Source organism: Staurois parvus, unplaced genomic scaffold, assembly GCF_062004578.1.
Source record: "Staurois parvus isolate SC_StPar_1 unplaced genomic scaffold, SC_StPar_1.0 ptg000022l, whole genome shotgun sequence".
NCBI classification, from domain to species: Eukaryota; Metazoa; Chordata; class Amphibia; order Anura; family Ranidae; genus Staurois; species Staurois parvus.
The window spans coordinates 9,872,939-9,885,000 of record NW_028317818.1 but is presented as its reverse complement, the minus strand read 5'-3'; the positions used below and the strand labels follow the sequence as shown (position 1 = coordinate 9,885,000).

The 12,062-nt window shown below is 43.9% G+C and overlaps 1 protein-coding gene across 1 annotated transcript in view; it reads right to left on the bottom strand.

The window, feature by feature from the left end:
• The window catches only part of HAPSTR1 (HUWE1 associated protein modifying stress responses), a 26,046-nt gene extending 17,181 nt beyond the window's left edge, over nt 1-8,865 (bottom strand). The window contains exons 1-2 of the mRNA XM_089692227.1: nt 8,403-8,865; nt 7,759-7,839 (exon numbers count right to left, since the gene is read on the bottom strand). Coding sequence (XP_089548353.1) covers nt 7,759-7,839; nt 8,403-8,598 — 277 coding nt within the window. The 5' untranslated portion in view covers nt 8,599-8,865. The remainder of the gene's footprint in view (nt 1-7,758; nt 7,840-8,402) is intronic.
• Nucleotides 8,866-12,062: the final 3,197 nt, after the last annotated feature.

Below are 12,062 nucleotides of genomic sequence, written 5' to 3'. Positions count from 1 at the left end.
TTTTAGTTTCTTTCCTGAGATAAAAGAAACAAAAATTTCCTATAGCACCAGGGAAAGTGACAGCTCATAGCGAAGAAAATGAAAAGCCGGCAATTGCATATCAAAGCCGGCACCGACATATAGTGACAGCCAGTGAGGGAGCATCTCTGTATACACTGCTCCTCTGCTGCCCCCTCATTGCACACACTGCCCCCCCCTCCAAAGAGGACCTGTCACTCATATGCTATCACACATAGGGGACTATTGGTCCCCTATGTGATAGCAATAAAATAAGTTTTAAAATAATAAAAAATATACATGAAAGTAGAAAAAAAAAATACCAAAAAAAAAATAATTAGAGCCTCCCCATCCCTACATACGCAGACATTTTGGTTCCGTTTTCAGCCACAAGCATTCTGAATTTTCGGTATCTGTTTCGGCACCAGAATTTTCATTTCGGTGCACCACTATTGGCTATATATTTGAGGTTGTTGTTCTGCTGCAGAATAAACTTGGAATCAATCCCGCACCTACCTTATATGACATGGATCTGCCTGTATCTCAGCATTGAGGACACCATTGATACTGACCAAATTTTCAACTCCGCAGCCTCAATCTTGCATGGAACCTCCACCATGCTTCACAGTTGCCTGCAGACACTCACTGTACCACTCTCCAGTCCTTTAGTGAACAAACTGCCTCCTGCTACAGCCAAATTGACTCTTTAGTCCAGAGCACCTGCTGCCATTTTATGCACTCCAGTTCATATGTTTTCTTGCATAGTTGAGTCGCTTAGCTTTGTTTTCATGTTGGAGGCATGATTTTTTGCCCACAATTCTTCCATAAAGACCACTTCCGGCCAGAATTCTCCACACAGTAGATGAGTGTACCTGGGTCCCACTGGTTTCTGCCAGTTCTGTGCTGATGGCACTGCTGGACATCATCTGATGTCGAAAGAATGGAGGCATGTGTCGTCTTTCATCTGCTGTATTAAGTTTCCTTGGCAGACCACTGTGTCTATAGTCCTCAACATTGCCCGATTAACAGTGTCCTCAATGCTGATAAAAGCATCGTGCCATACCATCAGGGAGGCTTATGATTAGCCCCAAATGTATTCTGCAGCAGAACAACGACCCAAAACATACAGCTAATATCATTAGGAACTATATCCAGTGTAAATAACATGGGAGTCCTGGAAGTGATGGTTTGGCCCACACAGAGCCCTGATCTGTCTCTTCATGTAATCCCAGACAGACTCGAAGTTGAGAAGGATTTTAGGCAGCCTACATCTGCAGAAGATCTGTGGTTAGTCCTCCAAGATGTTTGGAACAACCTACTTGCCAAGTTCCTTCAAAAACTGTGTACACAAGCACTGTGTGTATCTACAGTGGGGATCGAAAGATTGGGCACCCCAGCTAAACATTTGTATTAATGTGCATAAAGAAGCCAAGGAAAGATGGAAAAATCTCCAAAAAGGCATCAAATTACAGATTAGACATTCTTATATGTCAACAAAAGTTTGATTTTATTTCCATCATTTACACTTTCAAAATAACAGAAAACAAAAAAATGGCGTCTGCAAAAGTTTGGGCACCCTGCAGAATTTATAGCATGCACTGCCCCCTTTGCCAAGCTGAGACCTGCCAGTGTCATGGATTGTTCTCAATCATCGTCTGGGAAGACCAGGTGATGTCAATCTCAAAGGTTTTAAAATGCCCAGACTCATCTGACCTTGTCCCAACAATCAGCACCATGGGTTCTTCTAAGCAGTTGTCTAGAAAACTGAAATTGAAAATAGTTGACGCTCACAAAGCTGGAAAAGGCTATAAGAAGATAGCAAAGCGTTTTCAGATGTCAATATCCTCTGTTCGGAATGTAATTAAGAAATGGCAGTCATCAGGAACAGTGGAAGTTAAAGCAAGATCTGGAAGACCAAGAAAAATATCAGACAGGACAGCTCGCAGGATTGTGAGAAAAACAATTCAAAACCCACGTTTGACTGCACGATCCCTCCAGAAAGATCTGGCAGACACTGGAGTTGTGGTACATTATTCCACTATAAAGAGATACTTGTACAAATATGGTCTTCATGGAAGAGTCATGAGAAGAAAAACCTCTTCTACGTCCTCACCACAAAAATCATACTTTGAACTTTGCAAATGAACATATAGACAAGCCTGATGCATTTTGGAAACAAGTTCTGTGGACCGATGAGGTTAAAATGGAACTTTTTGGCCGGAATGAGCAAAGGTATGTTTGGAGAAGAAGGGGCACAGAATTTAATGAAAAGAACCTCTGTCCAACTGTTAAGCATGGGGTTGGATCAATCATGCTTTGGGGTTGTGTTGCAGCCAGTGGCACAGGGAACGTCTCACGAGTAGAAGGAAAAATGGATTCAATAAAATTTCAGCAAATTTTGGATGGTAACCTGATGCCATCTGTGAAAAAGCTGAAGTTAAAGAGAGGATGGCTTCTACAAATGGATAATGATCCTAAACACACCTTGAAATCCACGGGGGATTACATCAAGAGGTGTAAACTGAAGGTTTTGCCATGGCCTTCACAATCTCCTGACCTCAACATAATTGAAAATCTATGGATAGACCTTAAAAGAGCAGTGCGTGACAGACAGCCCAGAAATCTCAAAGAACTGGAAGACTTTTGTAAGAAAGAATGGGCAAAGATACCTCAAACAAGAATTGAAAGACTCTTGGCTGGCTACAAAAAGCGTTTACAAGCTGGGATACTTGCCAAAGGGGGCAGTACAAGATATTAACTCTGCAGGGTGCCCAAACTTTTGCAGACGCCATTTTTTTGTTTTCTGTTATTTTGAAAGTGTAAATGATGGAAATAAAATCTAACTTTTGTTGAAATATTATAAGAATGTCTAATCTGTAATTTGATGCCTTTTGGAGATTTTTCCATCTTTCCTTGGCTTCTTTATGCACATTAATACACATTTTTAGCTGGGGTGCCCAAACTTTCGATCCCCACTGTATAAGAATTGATGCTGATTTGACGCCAAAATATAGTCACATCAAATATTGATTTTAGATTTTTCTGCAGTTTGTTCACTTTGCATTTTGTAAATTGAAAAAAAACAACAAATTAAAACATTTATTTTTGAAAGCATTCTTACTTTACAGCATTTCTTCACGCCTAAAACTTTTGCACAGTTGTGTTTATTTATATTTTATAGCGCACTTTCAGATTAGAGATTAATCAGTAATGTGTACAAAAACACCTTCACTGGGCATATGTTCTAATTAAAATATTTATTCAGTGTTGCTAATGCACCTTCTAAGCAATTTCCTTTGGAGTCTGTTTACAATGCAATGCGAGAAGAAAAACTGCAATTTACCTCTTGGAATACCAATCCATAGAATAAGAACAATCTTATAAAAAAATGAAAATAAAAAATGCTAGGAGTCTAACAGGACATCTCGGCTAACATCTATCCACTATATCCATTCAACTCTCCACTCGCTTGCCTTCCATTTACTTCAGTACAGAGCATAGTCATGTCATGCAATAGTTTCCCCAAAGCAGAACTAAAGTCACCTTGCCTGTATCAAGGAAGCATCCACAAGTTACCTCCCAGATGCCTGTATCTTTGCCTTGTCTTCTCCCAGATTTGCCATCTCTGGCTTTTTTGGCTGGCACAGGAATGATGTAACTTCCACCAATCTGCAAGAAGTTCATTCATTCCAGAGCAAGGGGATGGCAAAGCATGTACACTGAGATGCGTAGCTTTCTGTACATTTTACAGAAGTTTGAACACAGGAAGGTAAAAAAGCTATTGCAAAAGAGGAATTAGCATGTCATTGTGAGAATTGAGGAGATTACAAAGACACAAGTACATATTGAACAAACAATTCTTCCATCCACATATTCAATGTGGATGAAGAAATCATCCCCATTGCACTACTGTATTCTGATAGCAGGGACTTCCCCACTGTCAAAATACACTGATCAGCACTGCAGCGCTGATCAAAGGAAAATTTTCTAACAAGCCCATTCATGAGCAGTCGGTCCAAGACTGACTACTTTTGAATGGAAATGGCCATAGATGGGTTGAAACTTGGCTGGTCCCTGCTGACCTTCGATCCATCTAGGTCTAGCTGAAAGCTGTCAGACTAAACAAGCTTTGACACACTGATAAGATTGTTTACATTTACTTCACTGTAAACAATTCACTAACATATGAGACAGTAAAGCTGACCTAAATTCTTGCTGGGGGGGGGGGGGGGGGGGGGGGAAATCCTCTAGGGATGACAGGTCCAGGCTCCAGTTGCCACTAGAGTACCAGCATCTTTCTCAGTGCAGGCTGCTGATGTTGCCCCTATGTGAAGGAGTTGCTTCATCCCTAGCACCCAACCTTGATATACACCACAATATACATTTAACATATTCATAGTACAGAATTGCTAGGAGTAAGATTTTTTTTTTTTTGCATGTTTTCCAGCAGCCTTCATCTTCTACTTTCCTTTTGTGTATGTACTGCAGTCTCAGTAATGGTAGATTTAGACATCCACATTTAGATATCTTTTCAAAAGGTGATTGACAGGCGGTGAGGAGGCAATGTACCACAATCATGTACATCAAGGATGCAGGGTGTCTGCAGTGCTTCCCCGTTGGTGGACTTGCCACCCGCCAACCTCAATGTGTTGAATAGTTTTTGCTGGGAGTGTGAAACAAAGCACAGCGACATGTAAACAAACCTGTCCCATACAATTTGCAGCTAAAATGGGGGGGGGAGTTAAAAATGTGGCTCACCCATGCATTTTTACACCCCCCCCTCCCTTCTAAACGAGGCCCAAGGCACTCCCAGGAGTATCAATAGCCCTGTATCCCCTACTGTGTACCCTGGTTCCATCCTCAGACCAGCTATGTTACAGAATGACACAATAGTCTCATAAGGGTTGAAAGAGGGAGACAAAGCATACAGTGGGGTACTAATGCATCCAATGCTCCAAAAAGTGTGCAATGCCGAAGAGTTGTATGGAGTCCGCAACACTGGAAGATAGGGCCCACAGGAAACCTGGACCACCAGAGCAAACATTATAAAAGCTATTATATTGCAGGGCCTTACATCTGCATGTTTTTAACCTGACGAGGTTGCTTTCATTTAAAGCCCAACTCCAGGAAAAAATTCCTTCTAAATAGTGCATTAATTATCTTCTCAGTCTTGATTCCAAACACCTCTTCCTAAGCCATCCTGAAGTGTAATGGATCAAAGTCAGATTCCCCTCTATGCGCAAAGCTAATATCCTTCCCTGGGAACCAGGTATTATTCCCCACTGATCTTCTTGGGTACTGGTTCTCCCACCAACCCCATGAGTTCTCCTGCCTTTGAGAGAGGACCTGGCCTCTGAAAGTGTTGCCTCCAACCAATAGGAGGTATCCACATCAAGCAGGCAGTAATGTGGACACCCAAAGAAGGAGCCCTGGAAATAAACAGAAGAGAGATGCTCATGTGGTCATCCAGTTAAAGTGGAACTTTTGCAGAAACTTAAGCCCTCTTCTGAAAGTATAGCTATGTAAAAACAGCTTAAAATCCAGTAATGCACTGTCACCATGCTCTCCACATGGTCAAATGCTCTATATTCTTGGCACTGTGCCTAAAATCAGAGCTACTAGAGGCCTTTCAGCTGACTGCTTTAAGATTTACTGCTGCTGAGGGGAAAGAAAGCAACAGGATAGACTGTGCTGAGAAAACACAGATTAGGGAGCAAAAAAAAAAAAAAGGAGGAGAGGTCACAGGACAAACTGATGCCAGGGAGACACAAAAGAGTTAAACTTAAGTTGACCATGAATGGATCAAACATTGGTTGATTCAGCAGGTACCAGCCAAGATTCATTCTGATTGTAATCAAGTCGGTTGACTTCAGTAAATCCAACCTGACTTTCTTTTGTGCGATCACTGCAAACGGCTATAGCCACCAGTAGTAATAATGTGTTCTGCTGTACGTTAATGCTCTACGCTGGCAGAACACAATAGCACTGCGGAAGAGATTCGACCACCAACACTGAATGTCCTAATGGGGGAATCAAGCAATTTTCTTTTCTGCAAACTGTGGCTCCTAGAAAGAAAATTGCATCATGTATAGTTTGCCTCAAAAGGATAGTCTCTTCTTTTATCTCCTGGATATTCTCTCCTTTCTCCCTCAGCAGCAAGAAGAAACAAGAGCAATTTTTCTTACCAGCAATTAAAGTGAAGTTCCACCCAAAAGGGGATGTTCCGCTTTAAGCCTTCGTCCCCCGCTCCCCATTAAGGATTGGCACCTTTGGGGAGCGGGTACCCAAATTTGACAGGTGCCCACTCCCACTTCTACTGCAATTGCCTAGCTGATCGGAAGCTGTCCTCCCTCCCCCCGTAGTCTTCTGGGACACGTGACAGGTCCCATTCACAAAGTGCAGCACTTCTCACACATGCACAGTGGACACCTGGCTAAGAAGCTGCAAACTGTCACACTGAAGATGCCGGGGAGAGGACACCGCGGGACCGAGTGACAGCTAAGCGTCTGTATTTTAAAAGTCAGCAGCTATAGGTTTTGTAGCTGCTGACTACTTTTTTTTTCTTTTTCAGCTGGAACTCAGTTTTAAAAGTGATTCTAAAAGTTATTTTTTTTTTAAATGAAATTATGTTATACTTACCTGCTCTGTGTAATGGTTGCACAGAACAGCCTTGATTCTTTTTATTTAGGTCCCCTGCCATTGGTCCTGGCTCTTTCCCCCCCACCCATTGCCCCCAATGGAAAGCCTCTTGCTATGGGGACCCTCGTACAGGCTCGCTCCCGAGAATGGATATTGTCCATTCACACACAGCGTTTGGCCTTAATGCATTCTGTTCATTAAGGTAAAAAAAAAAACCTTCTACATGAGCCCCCTCTCCCCTTATAGTTACCTGAGCCCGATCTTGATCCAGCGATATGCACTAGGGTAGCAGCTCTCCAAAATCATTGGCTCAGAGACAGCAGCAGGAACCATTGGCTTCCACTGCTGTCAAAGCCAGTGAGGAGGGAGCAAGGGCACACAGAGCTGGCTCAGGAGCAAGCACGCATGAGTGCCCCCATAGCAAGTGGCCTCCTATGGGGGCACTTGGCGGATGGGGGGGTGAGGATAGGAACAAGGAGAGCCAGTGGGGGACCCGAGAAGAGAAGAATTGGGGCTGCTCTGTGTAAAACCATTGCACAGAGCAGGTAAGTATAACATGCTTGTTATTTAAAAAAAAATAAATTAAAAAATGATCTTTTACACTCACTTCAAAAATTTTCATCATCTTTACATTTGCAGTTTATCAAAATAATTTCTAATGCTCCTGCCACAAAGGTACAACTGTTATAGGAGACTCACGTCACCCTGTAACAATCTCGCAATGGAGACTACAAGTGCCTGTGCTGAAACACACTGCAGAGGCCTTCCCTGCTGTTGTCACCTTCAGTAAACCCTCCATGAGAAAAGTCATACAGGAGTGCAGACAAAGTGGATGTGAAGAGACCGCAGGAGATCAGCAACACTGGTATGCAGCAAGTGAGCAGACATGCAAGACTCAAGATCAATCACATTACAAAAAAAAAAAAAAAAAGTTTCTGTAAACTAATGACTACAAAGATGAGTATTTCCATTGTTTAGCTTTTGGGTAATTTGTATTGTATAATCAGGCCACAGACAAGAGATCAGAAAATCACACACACACTGCATCAGAGTAAATCCTGCCGGCTGTCATCCGGTGAAGCCGTGCGATGTACACACACACAGAGCCAGGCCCGGTCCTACCTTTGTAGAGATTGGTGACAGCTGTAGCGGCGTTCTGGAAGGGGGCCCACAGTGACATTCCTTGCTGCTGGCAGACGCGATCTGTAACGAAGAGACAAGGCACTGCTGTGAATACAAACCGAAGGCCGGACTCCTCCGCCGCCACCATCGGCCATATTTGGCCGGCTTCGCCATTTTGATCAGCCCCGACGTTCCAATCTCGTAAATAACCGGCTGCCAATTAGTCACAATAAAAGGCCGCAGCGCCATTTTGTTTTCGGCTGAACAGCCCTAATCCCCCGACCTTCCGCCGCCTCCTTCCGGCTGTCTAGGGGCATCAGGAGCCGGGAGTAAACACAGCTGTCATGACGGAAGGGCGTCCCTGGTGGGCGATGTGGGAAACGACACCCCTGGGGGGGCTGATAGGGACCGCTGTACACGCCCCGGGACACACATAGGTGGAGCGGACAGTAAACATGAAGGCCAATGACACTCCTCGTAGGTTGCTATGGGTTACAGCCTTGGCCTATACAAATCGAGGGTCAGAGGGCGGGGCTAAGTGCAGCTACTCCGGTACGGTCTTCCGCCATTTTGTTTTTTTTTCCGGTTCGGTCGGCGGCCCCGCCGTGCCCCCTCCTCCTCCCCATACCCCACCCGGTTCTGACCTTTGTAGAGCTGAGCCACGGCCGTGGCGGAGTTCTGGAAGAGATGCCAGAGCTTCTGCTGACTCTGCTCGGCCTCCTCCTCTAGGGGCTCCTCCTGCTCGGCCTCAGCCAGACACTGGCGCTCCCATTTGGTGAACCAATGTTCGGGTCCGTGCTCCTGTATCTCGGCCTCACCCTCTTCTTTTTTGTCCTCCATTCTCCTCCACTCGGGCTCTTTCCTCCCTCCGCCCGTCCACTTGGAGGCGTCTCCTCCTCCCTGATTAAATCCGAGTTCCGTGACTGCGCTCGGCGTATCGATGCTCCGAAGGAGGCCCGAGAAATAGGCCGCCGTCTGTCCAACCCGGACGCCTACTTCACCCCCATGGCTCCTCCATCCTGATCTAAACAAACTGCCTCTCTGACGCCACTGCCCTAACGTTAATTGCTAGCTCGGCACAACTTGCTAGCTGTCCGGCGCCGCCTACTACCGCCTTGTTCTTCGATCAGCTTCCGAGGGAACCGCCCACCCCGCTTCGGACTGCTAGGATTCGCTAAGACGATCCTGCGAACTTTTGTTTTCCATTGCTATTGGCGGTTGGCGCTGTACCTCATGGACGTCACACGTTGTGGGGCTAAGTTCAAGTTTGGTTGACAGGCGCGGAGAACAAATGTAACGCGCGTGCGCAGGTGACTGAGTCAGTATGGTGCTGTGAGGGGCTGTGATTATTCCTGACAACTGTTATATTCAAAAGGAATAGTCTCAGTTTACACCGCTGTGCTGATATTTTCACACGAACATGCGACTGCTAATACTATTAATGTTCTGGGTGCTTTTCTTATTTGAGTACAAAGTAATATATCATTGCCGAGTAGGAAACTGTAATTGCAAAAATAAATATTTTCAACATTATCGATTACAGTAGAAATAAAGGCATTTTTTTCATTTTTTATAGAATAAGGCAGGGTTATAACCCCCATCAGGTTTTATTTTGCTTCCCGTGTCCCATTAAGGAGATTTTAATTCACTTCCTGTTCTATAGGCAAAACGGGAAGTAAAAGGAAATCCTTCGAAAGTGAGGGTGTCACCAGAACTAGTGTCCCCATTGGAAGATTTCCTCTCAATTCCTGTTCTGGGGACAGCCCAAAATTTGGGATTTACTTTTGGTGATACCAGGAAAAATTGGTTGAATTTCCCTGACGAGGGCACAGGCAGTAATAACAAATGACAGGTGTCCTAATCCATCTCCACTCTATCCAAAACTGGAAGAAAAGTAAAGTTACACTCTAAGTACCACAATTCGTATAAAGGAATATACATCAGACAAAAAAGAGGGACAACCAAAGAAAAATGAGGGACAGAGGGAATTGGATCTGAAGAATGACAGTCCCTTCAAATAAGGGACAACTGGGCATTGTGCATTGTATCTTACCCTGATTATTAATGTAGTGCTACTCCCTAAGGAGCTGCTGAATTTTGGGTCCCCCTATTTCCTGCACAGCCAAGCAACAAGCATATTTGGCAGCACACAAAATCAACAATCCAGTCCATGGGCTTGTTTTTGTTTTATTACAGGGAAAACAACTTGGATAGGGACTAGAGGTTATGGGATGCCGGACTTGACTAATAGAACGAATTGAGGACAAACTTCCTGCTTTTATGTACAAAAAAAGATGGATCCTGAATATTACTCCAGCTGGAGTGGTATGAGTCCCGTAAAACGATCAGTAGCAATAAGACATAAGGAGCTCTAGGTCCTCTTGGATGAACGTTCATAAAGTCCCAATAGCTGGCGAGGAAATGCCATTGCATCTGGCTGCTTTGAATAAGTGTCCCAGAGCAAGGGGTTAGGGTAGCTGTGACATTGTTCCCGTGAAAGCATGCTGAATTTTGTATCTGGCAGCCTTTTCCCTTATAGGCCCTGGGGGTGTAGAGAGGACTCAGTCTGTCCCTGGTGTCCTGCAAATTGGCATAAGACTGCTTGTTCAGGCCTTTTAGCTGTGCTAGTCTTCCAGGCTGAGCCCACTAGCTTCTATAATCTTCTGGAAGACTCCTGAACCAGGGGGAGGTGCCAGAGACCTGACCTGTAGAGCCCTCCAGCCTAACCTGAAGTAACCCAAACATATGCTCACTTCACTACTGTGAGCCACACTAAATTTACCTCTCTAGCAACCCTAGAGGATGCCACACTATTATACAGGATTTTTATAGCCCCAATGGTTTGTGCAGAGATTTACAAGTACAATACAATTCAGTACAGGAGGAATCAGGGCCCTGTTCGTTAGAATTCACAATCTAAAAAGTTAAAGTGACGTTTTCAGCCTCCTAATATAATCTAAATGGCAATTCCCTGCAATTACAGAACTGGTATATTCACCTCTCTAGCAGTCCATGCTTCATACCAGAGCTGCAGGCTCCTCCAGACTTCTGAGAGGGTCCAATGCCTGTTTCCACTGCCACTCACTGATGCCATCCTCCAACCTCTATGCCACCGCTGTGCTACAGGTAATGACAGAGTGTGAAGGATTGAACAGGGTGCAGTAGGAGACAGGGCCAGCAGAGAAGTGAGTTCTTCTATTGCAGGAAATTGCCATTTAGACGTTTTAACCACTTGCCCGCTGCTCTATAACAGAAATACTGCTACAGTGCATCAGGGCTGTGCTAAATCACATCTATCTATCTATCTATCTATCTATCTATCTATCTATCTATATATATATATATATATACACACACACACACGTGATTTGTGTTTCCGCATAGGGAGCGTACACCATTGGCGGCTAGGGATGTCAATCAACGGGTCGCTGGCCAGAGATTCCCCACCGGCACCCAGCGATCGTCAGGGAAAGCTGACAGAGGAGAGACCTGTGTGTAAACCACACCGGTCTCTCTCTTGCCAGCAGGAGAAATACAAAGTAGCATGTCTCCCTAGTAAAACACACATAGCACATTATGTAAAACAGCACACAGTTAACCTTTTGATCACCCCAGATGTTAACCCCTTCCTGCCCAGTGTCATTAGTATTAGTGCTTTTTATTAGGACTGATCACTGTATCCGTGTCACTGGGGATGTCAGTACCAGTTAGTCAATTTCCACCCAGTGTCAGAATGCCCGCCGCAGTCCCACTATAAGTCGCTGATCACCGCCATTACAAGTATAAAAAATAAAAATTCCAGTATATATACACCGCCATTTGTAGACGCTATAAGTGTCAATTAATTGACATGTATTGGGATTTGTGTTCGCAAAGACATGTACATTGCATAATACATTTTGGTCTAAATTTGACGAAATTTTACATTTTCTTATATGTTTTATAGCAAAAAGTAAAAATGATTGGGTTTTTTTTTCAAAATTGTCAGTATTTTTTTGTTTATAGCACAAAAAAATTAATTTATGTACAGTGTTGCATGACTGCGCAATTGTCAGATTAACACAGCGCCGTATCGCAAAAATGGCCTGGTCAGGAGGGGGAAAAACCCCAGGAGGGCAAGTGGTTATATAATTGAAAAGGTCATTTAGGTAAATGGTTGCAAGCCATGTCACACTGTAATAGCAAATGACATCATCCAACAACAAAAAATGTATAATATTACACGAAACATTTAAAAATGCAACAGCACATTATATTACCAACAAAACCATTTTACATTAAAATTGAACTTTAGTCAGAAAATT